At 33.7% G+C, this 22,318-nt stretch overlaps 1 protein-coding gene across 5 annotated transcripts in view; it reads right to left on the bottom strand.

Annotated features, from left to right (window-relative positions):
• Syx1A (syntaxin 1A) overlaps positions 1–22,318 on the bottom strand; it is a 90,881-nt gene that overhangs the window by 60,067 nt on the left and 8,496 nt on the right. For all 5 annotated transcript variants that reach the window (XM_029315987.2, XM_029315983.2, XM_029315984.2 and 2 more), the window contains exon 3: positions 13,490–13,589. In XM_029315987.2, coding sequence (XP_029171820.1) covers positions 13,490–13,589 — 100 coding nt within the window. The remainder of the gene's footprint in view (positions 1–13,489; positions 13,590–22,318) is intronic.

Genomic DNA, 22,318 nt, shown 5'->3' with positions numbered 1-22,318 from the left:
GAAATGACTCACAAAACGAGAAAGATATTTCCTTATTTTTCGCGACACGGGATATATATTTTACTGTTTTATGGTCACCTATTACAGGATCAGCGAAATGCCTTTTGCCGAGGAGGAACGCGCTTTTGCTTTATGGCGCGTTCGATTTCGGACGTATCGATTTGCTCGTTACCGTGACAGCCTCTGACAAATCTGTCTCGCGGTTTATGCGGTTTTCTCTTGCGATTTTTACCGCACGGATTTTCAAAGAGTCGCGCAGTCAGTCGCGAAATATCATCCGTTGCATATTGCATCTGTCAAATTTTATATAAACCATCTCAGACTTTAATGGAAAATCCTTTCCTTCGATAGATCCATTTTTTCGCGGTGAATTTTTTTTAATAAAAATAAAAATATATATATATTTTCGTATTTAATAACGCAAAACTGCTTGACGCAATTTTAAATAAACTTTGTGCGTTAATGGGATTTTTATTTACATAGGTTTAATTTTGCAAATTAATGGAAAGTTAGAGACACGTGTTCCATATAAATTTCACTAAAAAAGGATCATTAAGATTGTAGAAATTTAAGCCATCTCAGACTTTAATGGAAAATCCTTTTCTTCGATAGATCCATTTTTCGCGGTGAATTTTTTTAAATAAAAATAAAAATATATATATATATTTTCGTATTTAATAACGCAAAACTGCTTGACGCAATTTTAAATAAACTTTGTGCGTTAATGGGATTTTTATTTACATAGATTTAATCTTGCAAATTAATGAAAAGTTAGAGACACGTGTCCCATATAAATTTGACTAAAAAAGGATCATTAAGATCGTAGAAATTTTATATAAGCCATCTCAGACTTTAATGAAAAATCCTTTTCTTCGATAGATCCATTTTTTCGCGGCGAATCTTTTTTAATAAAAATAAAAATACATGTATTTTTTCGTATTTAATAAACTGCTTGACGCAATTTTAAATAAACTTTGTACATTAATGAGATTTTTATTTACATAGGTTTAATCTTGCAAATTAATGGAAAGTTAAGAGACACGTGTTCCATTAAAACTTGGCTGAAAAAAGGATCATAAATGTTCTCGTAGAAATTTTAATCCGAGACAAATAATGTTGTCACTTCGACCATAATACTCTTTCTCTCTCATTTTCACGCACGATACAACAATGAACATTATTTACTTAAAATTAAAGCACAATAAGGGAGAGCCTGGTGGTTGCCTCCTGGAGGCACTGTCGTATATAACGTCTCTCCTAAAGGGGTTAAAGATTAATTACGTCGCCAGAGGCACCTCAATCTTCTCCCGCGACGTCCCGACGCGTTTTGTCGGTGTATATAAAAGCCTAACTACAGGGCCTCTCAAAAGGTCTCTTTTCTCGATCGAAGAGGAGAGAATGAATTCCAGAGAGGAATTTCCGTTCTGCGTCTCGGGCACATTCGCCGGAAAATGAAATTCTCTCGTCGCGCGAAACGTCGGCGACGCATCTGCACACACACATACATATATATGAAGTGTCGCCCTGCGATGTAAAAGTCTGATAAAAAATTACAATGTCGCTCCGTGTCACGCGTTAAAACGATTCTTCTGTCAGGGCCGCCTCTCTTCATACCTTCAACCTCACAGCAAACTTCGTTTCCTTCCATACGCGAGAGAGAAGCTCGACGGGGAAATACAATAATAAGCTGCTTTCAGATATATGCATATATATATATATATATAGTAAATATGCCTGCGACTAGCAGTTTCCCTGAGGCGAGCGAAAAATACCTGCCGCGTCTTGTAAGAATGTAGTCTTGCGCGACGCAGGAATGTCGGGCGATCATTTCTCCATGATTTTCATCTTAAAACTTTGACACCCTTTCATTTGAAAATCAAAAAGAAATTACTCTTTAAAAGTCAAACTGTTTCCTCGCGAGTTGTAGCGCAGTTATTTTAGTTCTCGATTTAATTTGATTTTCTTCCTTTTACAAATTCACGTCGCGTACGAGGCGCACATGTGCGAAAACGAAAAGAGTAGGATATTTTTTTCCGTCTTTCTCTAATTGATCGCGATGATATATAACTCACCAGTGAATTTCAATTTGGTCCTTTCGATGTGCGCGTCTTTCACTTCGTATGATTGTAACATATACACGCCGCGCCGGTAAATATAAAAAATTTACATTTCCCGAAAAATGCGAACACGACGAACATTTGCCGCGATGTCGTAAAAATAGAAATAAAAAAGCGAAATGTATATACATTGCAGTTTCTAAACAGTAGGTACCTAAACGTGCCTCACGTTTGAAATTTTGTAGAAATTTATTCGTCCTGAAATATATTCTCCACTACCGAAATTCTTATACTTATGTCACATGTCTCAAAAAATAATTTTCGGCGAGAGAAAAATCTATGTATATTTATTGTTCAATAATTTTCTACAATTTACGCTGAGAAAAAATTACTGATTTTAAATAAATAATTATTTAAAATTTAAATAGTATTATTTACTACACCATTTGTTTGAAACTAATGATATTGATATGATTGATAAGTATTTTCGTATATAATAACACAAAACTGCTTGACGCAATTTTAAATAAATTATTAGATCAAAAATTAAAAGAAAAAAATATTTATTAGATATAAGAAATCCTTTTCCAAAACAGACAAATATTGATTCGTTTCAAACAAAAATGTAAATGATACTATTTAAATCAATAGTTGTTTTTCGGTGTATGCAATTTTAAAAAAATTTAACAATTTATCATTTTATAAATAATATCATAATCGAAATCTGTTATGTCGAATGCTATAAAAATCGATTTGTGAGACTTTACAAAATTTAAAATATTGAACTACTTTATTAAATCACGGATTAACAAATATATGGAAGAAATTTTATCACTCGCGAAGCGACTCATCATTTTGCAATACTTTAGACGAGAAACTCCCGTCCAACTAGACTTAACTACTTTTTACAAGCGAGCGAGAATTCTCCCAGGTGAATTCCTTCGCGTATAACATGTTGAAATAGCGTGCAATTCTCCCGTATACACGAGATTAAACCGAGTCCTCCAGGAGGTCGTGCCAGGATCAAGCCGGTGGCGTCGAGCATGAATTATCCGTCTGAGCCTGGCACGGCAATTTGTCGCATACGATATAACTGTCGCGCCTGCATCTGCCAGGTTGACAGACAGCGAGGTGTAATGGTGTGTACGTATATATCAGCGTGAATATTCGCCGCAAGATACGATAGCCTCCGAATGTTCCAACATATCGAGGTTAAAATCCATTTCTAGCCGAATGTACATGCAGGATATTCAATTTCCACGTCGGGAGTCGTTCATGTCAACGTCCGCGGGAAATGTTCGTACTTGTTTTGCACTTTGGGGAGTTATCTCTGAATATGATAATAGAGGAACACGTCTCGCATATGCACCTACATATATCAATATCAAGAGTCGAAATTCTCTCTGACATGTATAGTAACGCATGTCATAATCAATTTTGTGTACGAAGGTTAAAGTCTTTTTTTTTTGTATATAAATGACTACGTATTGTAATGCATTCGCCGAATATTAATTTCCGAATACCCGTTTTGTTTATGTGATAATTGAAATGAATTTATAAATACATAAATACATAATCGCGTCGCGGGAAATAGTTACACGTGTGTGAAAATAAAAAGGTCAAAATATCTGCGACGCGAGCAGAAGAGGAAATTTTTCCCGATTATATATAATATATAATCAATATGACTAAAAAAATATATATATACCTATATATATATGCATATCGATATTCCGATAGAAATATTTTTAATGTGACATTCTAATCAGATGTTAAAGGATCCAGTTTCGTTCTCCTTGGTTCGATTTTTCAATCAAGTAAATTGAAGAAACGAGAGCACTCTGCAAAAGGCATCTTGTAAAGGAATATACAACAGTCACTAGGCCCTGTTATCCATCAACGTCAACCTGTTGCAAGTTACGTTAACCCTAGCCGACTAAACCTATTTTACTCGGAAGAAAGTCCGTTGACGGATTTAATCGATTTAGTGCAATGTCAAACAGGAAGATGAGGATTACAAGACCATCTGGCGACAAATGTACGATGGAAACACGAAGATTCCGTTTGTTCAGAAAATTGCTCCGTTTATCGCTGATTAAGAGAAGAAAAAAATTCACGAGAAAAATCAATCTTGTTTTTTTTCTTCTAAAATTATGCATTACATTGTATGTGTGTAATTTTTGTTCCAGTGCGGTGTAACTGACAGATATTTACTACGTATTCTCGGGGGAACAAAATCAGATTGTCCAGCAGACTCAATGAAAAAATTCCCTGACTTTTTAGTATTATTTTTTCCAAATATATAATCTGCATATATCCATATGATAAATCAATTAAATGTTAAATCATGAAATCGTGGAGATATTTTTGTCAATAATGAAGAGGTTTGGAGGTTAAAACAAAAATTTAAATCGATTATACAATCTGCATTATATACAAAACAATCATGTCACTATGAACTATTTAAACAAACACCTTTTTTATTTATATTATATCAAATTTTTTAATTTTGTCGCTATCAAACACATTGAAATAAAATAGCACGACGATGAAGATATAAATTAACGAACACGCTGTAGATGAATCGATTTTTAACACAAAAAATTAGCGTGCTGGGAGTCAAGAAAAAGTTTATATTTATTTAATAAAAAATTTCATATTATTGAGACAAATGTAGAATGTGAAAAAGTCCAGATAAATAGTAAAATTTGGTGAAAAAATTCCTCGACTTTTTCAAATTTTCCAAGACCAGAAATTAAGTTTTCCCTGACTTTTTAATATTAATTTTTTCAAATATATGAAAATCGATTAAATGTTAAATCATGAAATCCTTGAGATATTTTTGTCGACGATGAAAAGATTCGGAAGTTGAAACAAAATTTTAAATTAATTAGACAATCTGCATTATATACGAAACAAACACTATAAACTATTTAAATAATCACCTTTTTTATTTATATTATATCAAATTTTTGTCTCTACCAAACACATTGAAATAAAATAACACGATAAAAATAGAAATTAACGAACACACTGTAGATGAATCGATTCTTAACAACACAAAAAATTAGCGTGCTAGGATGAGTCAAGAAAAAGTTTAGATTTATTTAATAAAAAATTTCAAATTATTGAGATAAATGCAGAATAATGTGAAAAAATCCAGATAAATAGTAAAATGTCCTAACTTTTGCCTGACAATTCTAGATTTATAAAATTCCCTGACAATGCCCGGTTTTTCAGATTGCCCTGACCGCTAGACACCCTGAAAATATTTCAGACGAACCGGACGAGAGTTCCGAGCATCAAGAATCGTTCCGTCTAAATGAATCTCGCGGACGCAAAGGTTCGGATTTTTTTCCTTTTGCGGTTGCCGGCTTAGAAACGCTCTCATCCGTTGCCGCTGATATATACAGAGCAGCGGTTACGAGATCGGATCGATGAGCGGCGTCGAGTAACTCTCGAGTGCCTCTCCATCGCACTGACTTTTCCGCCTATTTTTAGCGCAGGACTATTCTCGTAATATATTATTTAGCAGCGTCGACAGGTGGTGCGGCGTCTGCCATCGATGGTGTAACATCAGCACACCCCGGAGTAGCCCGACATTTTTTATTTCCTTTTTTTCTCTTTTTTTTTCTTTTAATTTTTATTTACAACATAATCGCGCGACGTCGAGAAACGAATCGCAGTTAACGGGACGATGACTCTTTACGTTAAAGAATCGGTTAATTGGCCACTGGAAACAAGGCCTGTGTACGAGAGGAAACGATTGCTCGGGAATGATTTCATATTTTTTCGCATCGCGGATATTTTGACCTTTTTATTTTCACACACGTGTAACCATTTCACGCGACGATTTTATATCGAAATTTGCGCTTTTCGCACAATATTGAATAATTTCTTGCTTGTTTTTTTTTTTTTTTTTTTTTCAGCAGCGACGATAATTACCGAAAGTTGCTTTTGGCACCTACTTGATTCATGAATAATAAAATCGACTAAATATCGCTTCTGATTGGAGAGAAAAATATGTGAAATATGTGCGCAGAAATATGATGTGCAAAATTTTCGCTTCAAATATCAGTAGAATCGCATATACATAGAATACATACATATATGCATGTCACATATCTCTATAAAAAAAAATAAATAAATATTGCAAACGTGAGATAAAATTTGCACGGTAAAATTTTCTCTGAAAACGGACAGATTTCGAGAGAGAGAGAGAGAGAGAAATCTCCCGAGGTTAATCAACGCGAACAGGATGAGGCAAAATTAAGAGCGAGAGAGAGAGAGAGAGAGCGAGCGAACTCTACTAATTAAAATCATCACCATTTACCGGAAGCGCGCGCAATGCGCGACATTACGCAGGCTTTTATCGAATATATCGTCATTAGTATTAAGAGGAAACATACGGATGGCGGCGATTCGAATTTGCGCGAATAATTTGACGCAAATTACAGGCGAGTTCCGCTCGCGCGAGTGCGCGAGATGCGAATGGGAGGATATGAAAAGGACGACGATCGCGCGTTTCGCGGCCTCGAGCGCGTAAGTGACGTGAGAACGATCGATTATCGAACCATCCGCCGTAACAAATGCGTAACAACGATCCCGCGGGGTCATCATTATCGCTCGTAATCCGCTCGCTCGCCTCTAACGAGGCATTCGGCACAGCGACACAGTTTCTAAAACCGTTTATAACCCGTTTCCATCGGATCGCCGCGAACACTGACACTATATATCGACGTGCACGAGGCTCGATTATCTTCATCTCGTTCACGTACGTATACGCGTGTTTTTCGTAGCGCCGCGAACGAACTATCCCAGCAAACACCAATATATAATTGTTACATTGTTATAATAAAACGGAATATAACAGGTAATATAACGTGTATGTTACATGTAACATCCATGTTAGTTGTAATTTCCCACTCATAGATGTAACATTTTAATATAACATATATTACATTGTAATTATGTACCAAATAGCACATTGATGTATTGATAAGTCAGTGCTATCTTGGGATATAATGACAATATAACTACAATGTAATATATGTAATATTAAAAATGTTACATCTATGAGTAGGAAATTACAACTAACATATACGTTACATGTAACATGCTTGAGTATATAACATTTATACACTGTAAAAAAATATGTAATATATTACACAAAAATATGTAAAATTACCTAAATAATAAGTGTAAAATTACATGATAAATAATAGAAATGTTTACCTTTTCATTATTTATCATGTAATTTTACATTTATTATTTATGTGATTTTACATATTTTTAATGTAATTTTACATATTTTTTTTTTACAGTGTATACTGTGTTTGCTGGGATCGGACCACTTTCTCGTTCGAAGTTGGAAAAAAAGCTCTCGCAACTCTCGACACTGAATGAAGTAATTGACCCGTGAAAAGGGTCTGCATAATGTTAAAAAACAATTTTATATCTTCATTTTTGCGATGACGATAAAATATCTACATTATGAGATTCGGATTTCTCTCGTTCATTAGGTTGAACAAAATTTGCAACTCGACGTTGAATGAAATAATTGAGAGACGATGTTTAAAAAAAAGAAAACGTTTCTTACATCTTCATTTTTGCGATGATAATGAAATAAATTTTCATTATGAGATGCATATTTTTCTCGTTCAAGGTTAAAAAAAATTGCAACTCGACGTTGAATGAAATAATTGAGAAACGATGTTTAAAAAAAAGAAAACGTTTCTTATATCTTTGTGATGATTTAATAAAATTAATAATCCCCTGTCATTATTAGACGCGTATTTCTCTCGTTCAAAGTTGAAAAAAAACTCTCGCAATAACTCGGCGTCGAATGGAATAATTAACCTGTGAAAAACGTCTGTGTAATGTTTGAAAAAACCGTTCCTTATACCTTTATCTTTGCGATAATAATAAAATTAATATCTCTTGTCATTATGACGCGTATTTCTCTCGTTCAAAGTTGAAAAACTCGCCATTCAGCATTGAATGAAATAATAAAAAGCGATTATGCATAAAAAAATGAGTTCTTATAATCCGAGCAATGGTAATGAAATTATAATAATCTCCTGTCATTATGACATATTTTTACATTCTCGACTCATGCTTAGATTTTTACTTGTAATATTTTCCACATTTTATATTTACATTTGTGTCAAGTAGAAAAAGAGATGTGCGATATAGGTGCTTTATTACTTCGGAGCACGCAATCTAAATGGGGATAAAAAAAGAAATAAAAACTGCATAAAAATAAGGTTGTTCCTCGGAGGAAGAAAAAAGACACGATTTTTCGTATATGACCGCTATATAGTTTCCATAAGATCTCCCATCGCGTGTCGCGAAATGTCCCATTTGCTCGCGTTGTAAAAAGAAAGTCTTCGCAGCGAAATATCCGCGCGAAAGTCACAGCAATAAACAAATTGAAGGCATTTCCGTGCATAATATGCGAGGAAATTATCCGACGTAATTTCTTTCGCGCATCCTATCTAAACGTCGAAATTTTTATCTTCCAACCGCTGTTTCGTTTAAATACCCGACTTAAGTCTCGCGTTGCGAAAAGCTGCAATAAAACCCAAGTGTCCGGAGACAGGTGTGTATATATATTTATACAGGTATACCCGTACATACATGCGAACGAACGGGGGAGAAGCCTCTTTGACGTATCTAGGGCTTAGCTGCCTCGCCGTCAAAACTTCTCGCAGTCAGGCAGAAGAGCGAAGCTGAAAAGAGTCACCGCGAGTGACAGAGATATAGCTACGGAAATACGCGTCCTACTATTATGAGAATAAACCGATACGGCGTATAGACGTATTACATTGACGGGGGTAAGATTATGCGTGGTGTAATAATTGAAAGCCGTGGGTTACTGAATCACCGCGCGAAATTTTCATGCGCAAAGTCATGGTATTAATTAGTAATTAACGGCCATTGATCTCTCGAACCGGGATATTATACTTAATCCTTCGGTTGCAGTAGGTTAATCTACTTGCTCGTAATTATCGACAAGCTCTAGATAGGAATAGCATTGCGTTTACGTCATTTGTCCGGATTTCTATTCGAATCAGCACGCGAAATATAAATTTCCTACATCGTGTATATCTCGATGTTACTTCCTTTTAACTCGATGTCAGAATTTTGCAATTACAAATGTATTATTTTCGGGATATACGATCTTTTTCATATGTCATATGTAATATATATATTATATATATATTATATATAATATTATATAAATATATAATATTATATATATATATAATATTATATAAATATATAATTTATTATATATAAATATATAATATATAATTTTAACGTATAAGACGGGCAACAAGAGCCAAATCGCGGATGACAATGCGTTATCCTAACGAAACTAAATAATTTTTCGTTAGAATTAAATACCGGTGCACAAGGCACCAAATTTTTACTTGGACACGGCCAAGATTTTAAATATGAAATAATCTCATATTTTGAGATTTAATTTCAATACCCCTTTTAACCCCCCTACGGAAAATAAATAAATGAATGCAAGAGAAAAATATAGATCCGAAAATCGCTGAATCGGGAATCGAACCCGAGACCTTTCGCTTGCCGGGCGACTGCTCTTCCAGCAGAGCTATTCAGATCCTTTCGATTCTATACTTTTCTCTGTTATATATATTAATGTTGGTAAACAAACGCATTTTTTAAGCCAGCGTGTATCAAATATAAGAGTTTTAACAAGGCTCTGTAATATAAATATAAATTTAACGTATAAGACGGGCAACAAGAGCCAAATCGCGGATGACAATGCGTTATCCTAACGAAACTAAATAATTTTTCGTTAGAATTAAATACCGGTGCACAAGGCACCAAATTTTTACTTGGACACGGCCAAGATTTTAAATATGAAATAATCTCATATTTTGAGATTTAATTTCAATACCCCTTTTAACCCCCCTACGGAAAATAAATAAATGAATGCAAGAGAAAAATATAGATCCGAAAATCGCTGAATCGGGAATCGAACCCGAGACCTTTCGCTTGCCGGGCGACTGCTCTTCCAGCTGGAAGAGCAGTCGCCCGGCAAGCGAAAGGTCTCGGGTTCGATTCCCGATTCAGCGATTTTCGGATCTATATTTTTCTCTTGCATTCATTTATTTATTTTCCGTAGGGGGGTTAAAAGGGGTATTGAAATTAAATCTCAAAATATGAGATTATTTCATATTTAAAATCTTGGCCGTGTCCAAGTAAAAATTTGGTGCCTTGTGCACCGGTATTTAATTCTAACGAAAAATTATTTAGTTTCGTTAGGATAACGCATTGTCATCCGCGATTTGGCTCTTGTTGCCCGTCTTATACGTTAAATTTATATTTATATTACAGAGCCTTGTTAAAACTCTTATATTTGATACACGCTGGCTTAAAAAATGCGTTTGTTTACCAACATTAATATATATAACAGAGAAAAGTATAGAATCGAAAGGATCTGAATAGCTCTGCTGGAAGAGCAGTCGCCCGGCAAGCGAAAGGTCTCGGGTTCGATTCCCGATTCAGCGATTTTCGGATCTATATTTTTCTCTTGCATTCATTTATTTATTTTCCGTAGGGGGGTTAAAAGGGGTATTGAAATTAAATCTCAAAATATGAGATTATTTCATATTTAAAATCTTGGCCGTGTCCAAGTAAAAATTTGGTGCCTCGTGCACCGGTATTTAATTCTAACGAAAAATTATTTAGTTTCGTTAGGATAACGCATTGTCATCCGCGATTTGGCTCTTGTTGCCCGTCTTATACGTTAAATTTATATTTATATTACAGAGCCTTGTTAAAACTCTTATATAATATATAATATTATATAAATATATAATATTATATATATATAATATAATATTTTATATATGTATATAATTATAAATATTCTATATAACATTTTATACAATAAAAAATTTTAAAAATATTTTCGGGATATATGATCCTTTTTATATGTCATATGTGATATATATAATATTTTATATAATAATTTTACATATACGTATATAATTATAAATATTCTATATAAGATTTTATATAAAAACCGAGATATTAAAAAAATATTTCCTATAATAATAATTTCATAAAATGATATAATAAAAAATAAATTGCATAGAATGAAAGTAGATTGCAGAGTTAAATGATATTCCAAGTTTGCAATTTACCACAATTTTTTCCTTCTTATCCGAAATCTAATTACGAAAAGAACCTTCGTAATCCCTAAGACTTTTTCCAGGAAGGCGTAAAGCGAGCAAAATTCACGGAAGTACCATTAACGATTAATCCGCGGCAGATGTTGGCATTCGATTCATATCAACAAAGGGTTAGAAGCCGCGAGAGGGATAAAAGTGTAAGGAATGACAACCCACCCAACCCGGCCGGCAGCTACAATGGCAACCAGGGCAAGGACGATTACCACCAGTGTATATCCATCTCCCTCTCTTCCACCCCTTTTTATCCCACCCTGGTCATGCTACCCCCCACTCCTTTCACCCTCACCCCTCTTCGCCAACCACTTTTCAAACTTAACCGAGATCCCCTTTGCATTGCATTTATTGCCCCCGCTATTGAATTCGACGATCATCGGAATATCGAGTCTCGATTATCTTTTGCGTGAAACTGCCGATACGTCGAATTCTCCGAATAATTTCTCGCGATGAGTAATTATACGCGAATGAGTAATTATGCGGGATAAATTCGGAGCAAACCTTCGGGGAAATTATTTCGCTTCGAGTCTTCTCGACGGCTATTAAAACCGTTTTTTATCAACTTTTCTCATCAGATCAATCGTTACCATATTCGTTCAAACTTTTATATATATATATACATATAAATCGTTATTGAATACATTTATCGAGTAGCGGTTAATTAATCGTGTTAAATGTATCAATTAAAGTTGTTTCAGCTACATATCAGACATTTAGAAATAAATCTTGCATTTTTGAGCGCGATATATGTACAATGTATATATGTGCGTATCTGAAATTCGATAAATCTCGAATTTCTCCATAGTGTTCGAAATGCAACGATATATTTGGAGTTCGAACGATTCCGTTCCACGTCACCGTGCTCCAATAATAAAACGTCACTCTCCGGAATATCGGATTTTGGCGCAATGTGTGCTCGGGCGAAATGCTTTTTGGCGAGTAACGCATGCGTTCGCGGTCGAATGAAATATTCAGGACCCTACGTGTCCGGATGAGCGGGATGTAAGTGTGTATTACGGCGAAGAAGGAAATAGGACTGGAAAACGCGCCGGTGTAGAGTAAATCGATCCCGGCGAGGACGGATAAGTTCCTGAATTATGTACAGTGGGCAAATTTGAATTTGACTCCTAGCGCGAGGAAGGCAAGTTTCGCACTCGAAGATCAACGGTTAACCCGGAGACTAAGTGTTGATTCATCTCGGATGACCGAGCCGGAAACACTTGCTCCTTCGCGCCCTAACGCGATCGATACATCTCCGAGAGGGAGGACTCGAGTAGACATTGATGAAATAATTGTCAAATATAAATGAGAGAGAAAAATATATATCAGGGTGTCCAGCAGACTCGACGAAAAAAATTCCTCGACTTTTTCAGATTTTCCAAGACCAGACATTAAGTTTTCCCTGACTTTTTAATATTACTTTTTTCAAATATATGATTTGCATATATCTATATGATAAATATCGATTAAATGTTAAATCATGAAATCCTTGAGATATTTTTGTCGACGATGAAAAGGTTCGGAAGTTGAAACAAAATTTTAAATCAATTATACAATCTGCATTATGTACGATAATCGAAACAAACACTATAAACTATTTAAATAAGCACCTTTTTTATTTATATTGAAATAAAATAACACGATAAAAATATAAATTAACGAACACAAACGATTCTTAACAACACAGAAAATTAGCGTGCTAGGATGAGTTAAGAAAAAATTTATATTTATTTAATAAAAAATTTCCAGTTATTCAGACAAATGTAGAATAATGTGAAAAATCCAGATAAATAGTAAAATTTCCACACTTTTCATTGACAATTCCAGATTTCTAAAATTCCCTGACAATGCCCGGTTTTTCAAATTTCCTTGACCGCTAGATACCCTGATATATAATAACGACGAGATGATGGAGATAAATAATCACGCGGGGTAAATAGAAATGCATCATTATTAATGTACACAACGCGCTAATATTTGAACAAGCTGCTGCTTGTCGTTTGATTTAATCCTCAAATCGACCGTTGAATTACGACGACAAATCATTTTCCCGAAAATGACCATTTTCACCACTGAATCCCGCTTTTTTGCCGCTCGGGATGTAAAACCCAGAGCTCGCTGCTCCCGGCATTCGCGAGAATGTTGTATATATATATGCGCAAGAAGTATAAGGATAAGTAATAGAGGATGATAAATTAAACTCACTTTCGTCGGTCTGCGGCGCGGAGAGAATGGCGCTGTGCTTTTTCTTCACATCTTCCACATTCGTCTGGATCCTATCTATCATTTCGCGGATCTCCTCCACCTGCGGAAAAAAACAACGCATATATCAGAGTCAATGGTTGACTTGAACTTTGTCAAATTTATTCGTGTTTTCAAAATTCGATATTGTCCGCTCGAGAGTTCGCAAATTTATTTCAGAAGAATTATTTGGAAAAAGTGATTTATATTTCAAATTTATTTCATTTTGAAATTTATAACTTTCAAAAATTATTTATACATACGTTACTTTTTTATTATGCGCATAATCGAAAGATATGAGATTTTTTTTTAATATAAGAATGTTTTAATATATCTCGCAATTTTTAATTAAATGTAATTTTTATCGAATCTTAATATATATCTTTGTCATCATAGTGCAATAAAAAAAAAAACAAAAAATCTGAAAAAAGTTACAACACTAATATCATCAAAATGTTTAATATCTCATTAAATTATCGGTATCAAAGATGCGTCTCGCATTAGAAAATTAAATAAGTAGAAAAACATGACCCCGTTAAAAGAATAACGAGAAAAAAAGCGTTCGATTGCATCGCTGATGAAAGTAAGCAATTTAAGTAGACGAGGTCGACATACACGTTATACCGAATACACTACTCTACTTAAGTAGTATAGCCGTAATTGTGGTCAGAACGAACGGGGCTCGCCGTAAGTGATGCAAACCGCGCTTGGTCAGACGATCGCATATAGGTACTCGCTCTTTTGCAAAGAGCATTCTAAATTTCAGTGAGAGATAGAAATATTGAAATTTAGGTAATTTATAAGCTTGTAATAATTTTCGAGTATCGTTCAACAATTTTGATAATAATAAATTTATTTTTTAATCGAAATAAGTCAAAATAAAATATCAAGTTTCGCGCATTATTATTTTAATATCGAAATAAGTATTTTTCTGTTTAAATATACTACAATAAAATAATTTTATACGTACTTTATATATAATAAAACAAATCCTGCATGCATTAATTTATTAATAATTAATTTATTCGCATATACCTATTTATGTTTACTTTATTTAACAATTTAGATTTAACGCGCGCGTCGCATAAGCGAAACAACGTAGAAAATTTGTTTCGACAAAGTTTACGAGCTATTTCCTAGCTGCGAAGAGCTTTTCCGCTCTTTGTCAGCTTTAAGAGGTATTTTTAGCGAGAAACCTCGGTCTTGCGATAAATTCCAAAAGCTCTCGTTCGAATATCTATATCGCGTATGCATATCTCAGACGCGGTCTAATTAACAGGACGAAAGAGAATGGCGGATAATATATGACGAACATATAAGACGATGAAGCCGGTTCCGGAACTATGCATGATGACGTTACACGCCAACACATCATCGTAAATCCGGACGAAATCCCATCCCGTCGATTCGCATAAGCTGAAAAAGGATGCTATATAATATCCTCCGACTCTCTTTCAGCTTCGACCTTTCCGACTCGATTCCGCCTCTGACTCATCGGGATCCTCCGTCATTTCGGAAGAGACGCGACGAAACGACGTCGGACGTCGATGACGACAGCGATGGCAATCTGGAATTTCGTCGGCGAAATTCGCCGAGGGGAAAACTCGAGAGAGATAACCGACTCGAAGAACTCGGTCCATAAATGTTAACTGTCCCGCTCAAGCTCCGACTGACTTTAATCTCCTTAACAGCGAAAGCGAACGATGAACTAGAGAGAGAGAGAGAGAGAGAGAGATAGGTTACGGGAAATGACGTAATTTTAACAGTTAATTCAATTCTAAGAACTCAATGAGGTTTTTAATCGCAGGGTCACAGACAGTTCAAAGTGCACTGAAAAAAATCCATGTACTTTTATATGGAAATTACACTTGTTTAAAACGGAAAAATTACTTAATTATCACTGTAATTGTTTCCATATTTTTTTTCAGTAAAAATACATATTAAAAATATGTGTGAAATATAGATAAAATTATTATTTTTATGCAAAAATCACATGTAATTTTAAATTTAGTATTTTACTTTATTAAAACTTTATTTTATAACCATTTATCCACTTTACTCATAACATTATTTTATAGCATTTTCTATGTATAATTTCACATTAAGTGGAATATTTTTAATCTTAAAAATATATAAAAATATATTTCATATAAAATTACATATAATCTGTAATTTTCCATATGAGTAACGCAATATTGCATGATTATGCTGGGTCGAAAAACACTCAGCACAATCATGTAATTTTACATAAATATTTTTTTCAGTGCATCAATTCAACGCTATGTATTTCTTCGCGATATTATTGTATTTATAAAATGAAACGAGGACATCGAACGATAAAGAATCGAATAACGCTTCGTACTCGATAAAGATATTTATCTCGCAAAATCAATTCTAAATTTAACAAAGAGCGATGTCCTGGAGCAGTTCTGCGTCGCGTAAAAGAGTCCGGTCATCAAAGGATAACGGTAACACGATAAGTGATCGATATCGAGAAAAGTATGGACCGTTAAGAGCCCTTGCATGGTGTAACTATATACACTCTCTCTCTCTCTCTCTCTCTTTTTCTCCTCTCCTTCCCATTTTTCTCTCTTGTGTCTCTGACAGTCTCTCCTTCCAGGGTGTCCAGCAGACTCAATGAAAAAAATTCCCTGACCTTTTCAGGTTTTTGCAAGATCAGAAATTAAGTTCTTCCCTGACTTTTTAGTATTATTTTTACCAAATATATAATTTGCATATATCTATATGATAAATCAATTAAATGTTAAATCATGAAATTCTTGAGATATGTTTGTCGACAATGAAAATGTTCGGAAGTTAAAAAAACAAAAATTTAAATCAATTATACAATCTACATTATTATAATAATCGAAACAAACATGTCACTATAAACTAAATAATCACCTTTTTTATTTATATTATATCAAATTTTTTAGTTTTGTCAATTTTTAACAACACAGAAAATTAGCGTGCTGGGAGTCAAGAAAAAGTTTATATTTATTTAATAAAAAATTGCAATTATTGACAAATAGAATAATGTAAAAAAATCCAGACAAATAGTAAAATTCCCAGTTTTTCCTGCCGTTTAAGTCCTCGTCTCGCTTTGATTGTTGCATCGTACCTCGCCCATTTGGCGTGGTTCCTCCCGTTACTTCCCCTTTTAACCGCGACTGCATAGTGCATAGACTGCAACGTGTTTACATACGAGGTACATGAACGCGCGCGCCTTACGAGGACAGCGGCCTAATGGCTGCCAGGGCGACACATTTTGGCATCATCCCCGAAACACGAGCCCAGATATACTGTATATATAACATCGCGCAGCACGTCTACGTATCGATTTCGCGTTAACCCCCTCAGACCGGAGTTCTTCTTCTTTTTTCCGCGTCATCTAGATTTCACGGATGTTGCTCTTATTTTTGAAAGAATCTCGAAACAAGAAAGAATTTTAAAAATTTTATGAAAACGTAATATTATATATTTTGAGTTAGTATTATGTACTTTTATTTTTTATATTATCAATAGTATCAACGCATTATTATTATTATCACTAATTATTCCATGTATAGAAATATTATTTACATATTAAATAAAATTGCTAAATACGAGTATAACGTTTCATCGAGTCATATCAATCCGCATTATCTAGATTTCGCGAATGTTGCTTTTACATTTTTGAATCTCCAAATAAAAAAAAATTTGTTTTATTTTACGTAAATGTAATATTATATTGAGTTAATATAGGTATTGCGTATTATTATTTTTTATATAACCAATAAAGTATTATATTATTTTATATTGCCAATAAAATATTATATTACCAATAATATATAATGCATTATTATTACACAGAGAGATTTTCTCTTAGAATTTATCTTTGAAAATCATGATAATCGTGGGACAATATGGTATTGGAAATATTTTAGAAAAATTTCTTTGATTAATATTTACCACAATAAAAAATATTAATAATCTATCACAATAAAATATAAAATATATATAGTAAAATTTATTATGTATATATTAATACTTTTGTCTCGCGATTATCATAATTTTCAGAAAGAGAAAGAAAATTCTCTCCGTGTACTAATTGCATGTTGATTACAATATAGAAATATTATTTCCATATTTAACAAAATTGCTAAATACGAGTAACGTTTCAAATCGAGTCGTATCAATCAATAATAATTATTAATGAATTATAATTATTGCATATGCTTGATAATATTACTTCACTTAACAAATCTATTATATAATCAACATTGAAAGTTTGTGTTACACGTACAATTACAGTGGACGTATTGAAGATACGAAATTGTTCACTGAAAAAATCGAGAAGAGATTCGAGAAGCAAACATTAAGAAATATCGATAATTGCGAATCAGTCATGCAAAATGATGATGTTGACGCGCAAGATAAATACGAAATTATTCAATATTATTCGAAACACGTTTTCCTCTGCTTCTAGATCAGAATTTCCGAGCGTATGCCGCCTTACCAGCGAAAAAGATAATTATCCTCCTTCTGTCTAGAGAAGATTCCGGAAGTTCGTTTTGCGCGACTCGTTCCTATGCGTAAGTTTTGCCTCGAAACTCAGAGGAGTAAAGTTGGCGAAAATCGAAGGAGGAATATTAACGTTCGCAAAGATGACGAGAATAAGCTTGCGCGCGCGATTATACGCGCGAATGAATTTTGTATCGACAGAAATTACAACTTCGTGTTTCGCTCCTTTTGCCCGCATGAGTCGGTGCTACACGGGGTCTTGAGTCAATTTCGCTCATATATATCTAATAATGATGTAGTAAAAATTCAAATTTAGTCGCGCGTACACGTATAATTACGGAGCACGCGCGACGTTTCACTTTTAAAGGGACTTACGTCATCGTCAGTTCAGCGATTATAATCTACATTGATTTTTTTTTTACAGCACGCTTGATGTATCTTAATTAAATTGATATCATCAAGTTGCCATGGCATTCATGGAAAAAAATATTAACCAGCACAGTTAAATTTTAAATTTGTGTCTCTATACAGCATGGTAATTAAATTTTTCAGGCGTAATAGGGACATCTAAAATTTAGCTACGGCTAATATTTTTTTTCCACGTTTACTGTTTTAGTTTTTTTTTTTTTTTACCGTGTTTACAAATGTTGACATAAAGATTTTATAAACACTTTTTATTAAAAATTTTATTATTAAAATATTTTATATCGCTGGCGGAATTTTATACATATTTTATTCTGCGTTTGAAACAATACAATTTATCTATCATGTGACAAAAGACGTACTTTTTTCAAGAATATCGAGTTATTAGTTAAATTATATTAAAAATAAATATTTAACATTATATAACACGTTGCTCTCTCTCAATTAAAAAATATTGATTCAAATTTTTGTGAAGAAATTAAATCTGAAAAATGTGTGTTACGTGTTACAAGTGCACATTTAATTATTATTTTTGTTATTAACACGAATATTACTTTCTTCGTGTATTGCCCTTGTTAGCGAAGTGTTGTAAACTTCATCGACATAATATACTGCATGATGAAATTCTCATGATAGTCTCATGAGCTTGCGAAACTTCAATTTGAAATTCATTTATCATCCCGATAGACAAAACAAACATTGGGGAAGAAAATAATGATATAAAAATAGTATAATATTATAACAATAAGAAAGTCACGCGCAATAACGGAAAAATAATAAGGGAATTTTTATATTGGACAGGGTGCTCGTGGAAAAACAGCGAGGAAATAAAGATGCGTGATAAAACGGAGCGAAATGACGAAACGAAACGCGGTAAAAATCAATCCTATTTGGCGCGAGCGAGCTTTTCTCTGTTACGATCGTCCATTTACATAGGAACTCTCTTTTCTCCGCCAAGATTCTCTCTCGACCCGCTAGAAAAATGTCGTGACAGCGCAGGAGAGAAAATTCCGCGATATTCGTATGTGTTGTCACGAGATAAAAATTGCATCGCCGATGCAATTTTTACGGCCGTGCGTCGACGCTTTATTAGCCGATGTAAATATAAATACATGGTGACTGTTAAGTGCCGATGTAACTCACGAATTATTTAGTTGCGTATAATGGTCGTTCCGACAAATTTTAATGCGAATGTTTCGCAATTAACAGACGCGCGTTTTTCATATTTAACGACCGACACGTGCTCGATTTTTATATCGATTTTTATATTTGTCCTTTAAAAGCACGTAAATCCCTAACTTTTTATTTTAAAGGACTTAAAAGATTTTTCTTGTAGAAAAATATGAACTGATAAATGCGATTTACATATATGCAAATAAAATTGTATATAGAAATCAATCTTATACAACAACGGATTTTGATAACAACAGATTCGAATAAGAATAAAAGTGTGTGTATAAACGCGTGGGTTTTAATATCCAGTTTTGTTAGAAGTAAAATAAATGAACGATTTATCTGCGTATACGTTTCCGATAAATACACGATGCAAAATGGCAAGCTAGAACAACAAATTACAATAATACAACACAATTGTGGCAAGTGGTTTGCAAGTATAATGACGATATTTAATATAACAAATGTAGGTAAAATTAGCATCTCTCAAAGCAATTCATTCTTGCAGTTCCGTAACGGAGAGCTGAATAGAACCTCTGTTCACATAGAACTCAACTGCAAATATCCCCAGGGATCATCTACCGAGTTTCGTTATCTTACAAAGTCTTGAATCATTCCATACTTGATATTTTATGAAATTGAAATATACATTTGGTTTTATAAAAGAAAATATAAGTACTTTGTTAGTAAATATAGATATATTTTTTTTACTGACAAAGCACTTGTATTTCTCTTTGGAGAACCAAATGTACTTTCAGTTTTTTGAAATATCGAGTACATTAATATATATTTTTTCTAGAGTTAATTTTAAGTTTAATTTGAAGTTAAATTAAAAGCTTAAAAATGTAACAGAAAGTCAAAAAAATTAAAATTTGTTAAAATATTCAAGGGATACTTGCTAATTTTTTTCAACATTTTTTGAACATTTTAAATATAGTTGAAAACATATCCGACTCAAGCGCGTTCCCGAATTCTGCCGCTTACATAAGACGAAACACACACCAAAACTGACACGTAAATGACATTTATCGAGCAAAACACCCGGTATAATGCTACTTTAGTTCTCGCTTCGCGAGTCGCATCTGCATTTGGATTGCCAGCGTCTCCACGAGAATAAATCGCGTTAAAATCCGCGGCGGATCCTCTTTTCTGCTCGCCTGAAGGATTTTCACGAGCGTTGTATTTTCTGCCGTTTTCCTCCTTTCCCACCCTCATCTTGCCTCTTAGTAAACGTCAAACGCACACTATCGTGGAGTGTCGGCGAAACGACAACGTGAGAAATACGCGAGTTCGCGGTAATAATTATCCAGTCACTAGCAAAATTGTACACGATAATTATGTGGTCGCACGCGAAATTATCTGATGCTTTTACACTCGTCTATAATCGACGTAATCGACGTAAGCGAACATGAACATATATATAGTCTTTAACGCGAAATACATCATCGAAATCCGGATATCGAGATAACTTTTAATTAGTTACATTCCGCCGATGTTGCAAAACTTGAATCGACGATGAAAATTATTCGATATTGCGGGAAAATTGCGGATAAATAATCTATAGGAAGGTTATAGGTTGTATAATGGAAAAATGAAAAATTAATGAAATAAACATAATAAATATAGATAAGGATTAATAAAGATAAGACCTTAAAGCAATTGTTTCTAAGAATAAAATAGATAGCTATGTGCAAACATTTGAGGAATGTAAAGATCTAAAGCGTATCTTGTTATTATTACATTTTGTAAAAGTTATCGTTTGCTTTGCATTTCCAAATATTTATCCGTAACGAAGTCGCATGAATAAAAATGAGACAAATACTGGAAACGAAAGACATGTACTTCAAAAATATGAACCGAAAGTGCATTGTGACTTATTTCTCTCGTACAATCTTGCGAATAATCTTTTCTTTAATCTGAATTTTCTTTTTCATTCTTACGTTTCCATGGAATTTGTTATAATATTGGCACGATCAACAGACTACATTTCTATACGTAAGAGAAATATAAAATATATAAATATGTATATTCTTTTCGAATTAGATCCGATAAAGATGTTTGTTAATTAGAGCGGAATTTAAAATGTGATATTGAAAGATAAAATATATAGTTTAACGCGCTGCAAATCGTAAAATGATTTCTCGTTCTCTATTTCTTTTAGAATCTGAGAAATAAAATGAGATACTATCGTTTTATACGGTAGTACAAGCTATTCTGCATTCCAAGTAACACCTCCTATCTACGACAATAAATCACAAGCTTTTGCGAGAGAAATAACGTATCAGATAGAGAAACGTATCAGATAGAGAAACGTATCAGACAGAGGGAGAAAAAGTGAAGACCGGCTTATTTTATCAGACCCTGCTTGTGTGCGTAAAATCACACGTTCGTTTCCTTATTCTTAATCCTCGAGAAAATGTTAACTAAAAATATGAGTTAAATGGATGGAATTTTTGTTGTTTTTGTCGCAAAACATATACGCGATATATTTATTTATTTTGTAAAGGACAGATATGTTCGCTGAATTAATATATCAAGGCTAGGCAAAAATTAATTAATTTTCCAAAAGACGATTATCCGATAATCCTCGAATAATGAATCGCGATTTACAATCATCCTCGAAAAATATTTAACATAACGCGCTTCTGTCTATGACGGAACATCCGGCGCGTCGCTTTTCAGCATGTGAAAAGC

The sequence above is a fragment of the Nylanderia fulva genome, unplaced genomic scaffold, assembly GCF_048542155.1.
Source record: "Nylanderia fulva isolate GAGA-0341 unplaced genomic scaffold, ASM4854215v1 Scaffold25, whole genome shotgun sequence".
NCBI classification, from domain to species: domain Eukaryota; kingdom Metazoa; phylum Arthropoda; class Insecta; order Hymenoptera; family Formicidae; genus Nylanderia; species Nylanderia fulva.
This window is presented reverse-complemented; position numbering and strand designations above follow the sequence as displayed.